The sequence below is a fragment of the Otolemur garnettii genome, unplaced genomic scaffold, assembly GCF_000181295.1.
Source record: "Otolemur garnettii isolate 467f Iridium unplaced genomic scaffold, OtoGar3 scaffold00038, whole genome shotgun sequence".
In the NCBI taxonomy this organism is placed as follows: Eukaryota; Metazoa; Chordata; class Mammalia; order Primates; family Galagidae; genus Otolemur; species Otolemur garnettii.
The window spans coordinates 8,516,126-8,519,704 of NW_003852433.1; the positions used below are offsets into that span (position 1 = coordinate 8,516,126).

General features: G+C 46.0%; 1 protein-coding gene across 1 annotated transcript in view; it reads left to right on the forward strand.

The window, feature by feature from the left end:
* GCN1 (GCN1, eIF2 alpha kinase activator homolog) overlaps positions 1 to 3,579 on the forward strand; it is a 76,427-nt gene that overhangs the window by 35,190 nt on the left and 37,658 nt on the right. Inside the window, exons 26-27 of the mRNA XM_012805204.1 lie at positions 1,350 to 1,430; positions 1,757 to 1,941. Coding sequence (XP_012660658.1) covers positions 1,350 to 1,430; positions 1,757 to 1,941 — 266 coding nt within the window. The remainder of the gene's footprint in view (positions 1 to 1,349; positions 1,431 to 1,756; positions 1,942 to 3,579) is intronic.

Here is a 3,579-nt window from a genome sequence, read left to right on the forward strand (position 1 = left end):
GGGTCTGGATTTGAACCCGCCTCCTTAGGTGTATGTGGTTGGCACCTTAGCCACCTGAGCTACAGGTGCCAAGCCTATTTTATTATTATTATTATTTTTAGAGACAGAGTCTGTCTTTGTCACCCTCAGGAGAGTGTGGTGACATCATAGCTCACAGCAACCTCAAACTTCCTGGGCTTAGGTGATTCTCTTGCCTCAGCCTCCCGAGTAGCTGGGACTACAGGCACTTGCCACAACACCCAGCTATTTTTTGTTGCAGTTTGTCCAGGGCTGGGTTTGAACCCGCCACCCTTGGTATATGGGGCCGGTGCCCTATTCACTGAGCCACAGACGCTGCCCTCAGCTATTTTTAGAGGTGGGGGTCTCTCTCTTGCTTAAGCTGGTCTCGAACTTGTGAGCTCAGGCAATCTACCCTCCTTGGCCTTCCAGAGTGCTAGGATTACAGGTCTGAGCCACCGCACCCAGCCAACTCTTTACCTTTTGATGGGTATTTTAAGTCTCTTAAAGTATCCTAAAAGTATTCTAACTTGGCCTGGCGCCTATAGCTCAGCAGCTAGGGCACCAGCCACGTACATCGGAGCTGTCCGGGTTCTAATCCAGCCTGGCCTGCCAAACAGTGACAACTACAACCAAAACATAGCTGGGCATTGTAGCAGGTACCTGTAGTCCCAGCCATTTGGGAGGCTAAGGCAAGAGAATTGCTTAAGCCCAAGAGTTGGAAGTTGCTGTGAGCTGTGATGCCATAGCAGTCTACCAAGGGTAACAGCTTGAGACTCTTGTCTCAAAAAAAAAAAAAAAAAAAGTATTCTAACTTTCATCTCTTTTGAATAACACTGTTAGGTTCCCTCTTGTCTACATATGCCCCTCTCACAGCTCTGTGAGCATTTCCTTAGGGTAGATATTGGACATGGACTTGCTAGGTTATGTGGCATATTCTGTACTTCACTCTCACTAACAATTTATTTTTCTAAAAATTTAATTCCACCTAAGAGTATTAATGTTGCCAGTGATGGGTGAAAGAATGATGTCTTATTTTATTTTGTGTTTCTGCATGTACTTGTAATGTTGAATGTCTCTTTGTATGTTTATGGTCCACCTAGATTTCATTGTCTCTGAATTTCAAGCAAGTCTCAGAATTTATTTCTAGTTTCTGAGGATCAGGGTTACTTGGGGTTAGTGCCTGTGGACTTAGCTGTAAACCTGATGAAATTGCTACAGTGGAGTTGTTGTATGACCCAGAGTGTTTCCTTGTAGGTGAGCAGATGCCACTACATTGGCCACCAGGCTTGTGTACAGACCTTCCCTGCAGCCCCCTCCCCCCAACCTACCTACCTGCTGTTCTCTCCTAGAATGGCCCGGAGTTGCTGCCTCGGGTGGCCATGCTGCGTCTTCTAACTTGGGTGATCGGGATAGGCTCACCCCGTTTACAGGTGACTTGGTTTTCAGCTAGTTATTGCTGTGAGTCATTTTGTGACCATGACCCTGGTTCTCATATGAGGGGTTGAGTTCTAGCTCGCTCGCAGCCCTCACTTTTGGACTTTGGCTTTAGAGACACAGCCCAACTATACTCAGCTAGTGAGGGGTTTTGCTTGGGTCCTGCCACTGTCTCTGGCCTGGAGTTGAGGTCTTAGGCCTAGTAGTGTTACGGGGGTTGGTGTTCCCAGTTTAAAACCGTCTTTGGGCCCCTTAGCCCATTCCCTCACCCTGTAGTAAATGATTTGCTGAACTGAACCAAGTGGGTCCATGTCCTCCTTAGGTTCTGGCTTCAGATGCCCTGACGACCCTGTGTGCCAGCAGCAGTGGTGAGAATGGCTGTGCCTTCGCAGAGCAAGAGGAGGTAGACGTGCTGCTCTGTGCCTTACAGTCCCCATGTGCAAGCGTGAGGGACACTGCACTCCGGGTATGTGTGGCACTTGCTTATAGGCCACTGCAGCATTCTCTGTTACCCTGTGCAAGAGCAAACTTTATGATGAGTGTTTGAAAACATGGCCCTCACCCTGATGGGGCATCCTGGAAGCAAAGAGAAGTCACAAGAGTGGATCAGGGTCTTTCTGAGAATTGAAAGACTAAGCAGTTGTGATATGTCACTATTTTTCTTCACCTTGGAGAACTTTAGCTAATTTTTTTTGTTTTTGTCTTTTTTTTGAAACAGAGTCTCATTTTATCACCCTGGGTAGAGTGCCATGGTGTCATAGCTCACACTAACCTCACACTCTTGGGCTCAAATCAGTTCTCTTGCCTCAGCCTCCCTGGTAGCTTGGACTGTTGGCACCCACCACAATGCTTGGCTATTTTTTTAGGTCTTGCTCTTGCTCAGGCTGCTCTCAAACTCCTAAGCTCAATCAACCCACCATCCTGGGCCTCCTAGAATGCTGGGATTGGCAGGTATGAACCACCATGCTCGGCCTACTTCAGCTAATTTTTTCTTTTTTTTTTTTTTTTTTTTTGAGACAGAGTCTCACTGTCTTGCCCTTGGTAGAGTGCTGTGGCGTCACAGCTTACAGCAACCTCAGACTCTTGGGCTTAAGTGATTCTCTTGCCTCAGCCTCCCATGTAGCTGGGACTACAGGTGCCTGCCCCCAACGCCCAGCTATTTTTTTGTAGTTATTGTTGTTTAGCAGGCCCTGGGCCAGGTTTGAACCTGCCAGCCCAGGTGTATGTAACTGGCGCCCTACCCACTGAGCCACGGGTATCCTGCCCACTTCAGTTAATTTTTTAAATGGAATGTGGATCTCGGTGCTTTTGTAGTCAGACCTAACTCACAGGATTAGTTCATTTCTTCAACATTGCTACTACCTTGTGCTTGGTTTTTCTTGGTAGCTTTTGGACCAAAAACTAAAGAATCCCTTTGAGGTGATAGGATAGTGGTTCCTAAATACTAATTCGTAGCCTCCTGCTTTTATTTATTTTAGGAAAACTTATTGTAAATTCTATTCTGCATATTGATTTTTGAGCCTCTAGCTTTTATTTATTTATTTATTTATTGGTAGAGACAGAGTCTTTGTTGCTCTCAGTAGAGTGCCATAGCATCACAAGCTTACAGCAACTTCCAATTCCTGGGCTTAGGCGATTCTCTTGCCTCAGCCTCCTGAGTAGCTGGGACTACAGGCGCCTGCCTGGCCGGAGCCAGGTTTGAACCCACCACCCTCAGTATATGGGGCCAGTACCCTACCCACTGAGCCACAGGTGCTGCTCCCTTCTGCTTTTATTAAGTAACAATAAGTTTGTCACCCGGCCTTGGTAAAATGTGAAAAACGATGGCAATATGGTAAATTTTTTCTAAGAATTGTTTCAACAGAGGGAATGTACTTTTTCTGAGGTTTTTTCTTGTCTTATGTAAAGGTTTAATGTTTTCATTAAAAAGATTATACATCACACCATCATTTCACAAAAAGAAAGGCTATTTGAGGAGACTTCACACAGGCAATGAGTTGAGCTGATTCGTAGCAGTCCCTGGCCAGCGCTGGCTAATGGAATTTCTGCGGTGATGGAAACATTTCTATCTGTGCTGTCCAGTGTAGTAGTTATTAGCCATATGTAGCTATTGAGCACTTGAAATGTGGCAGGTACAGTTGAGAA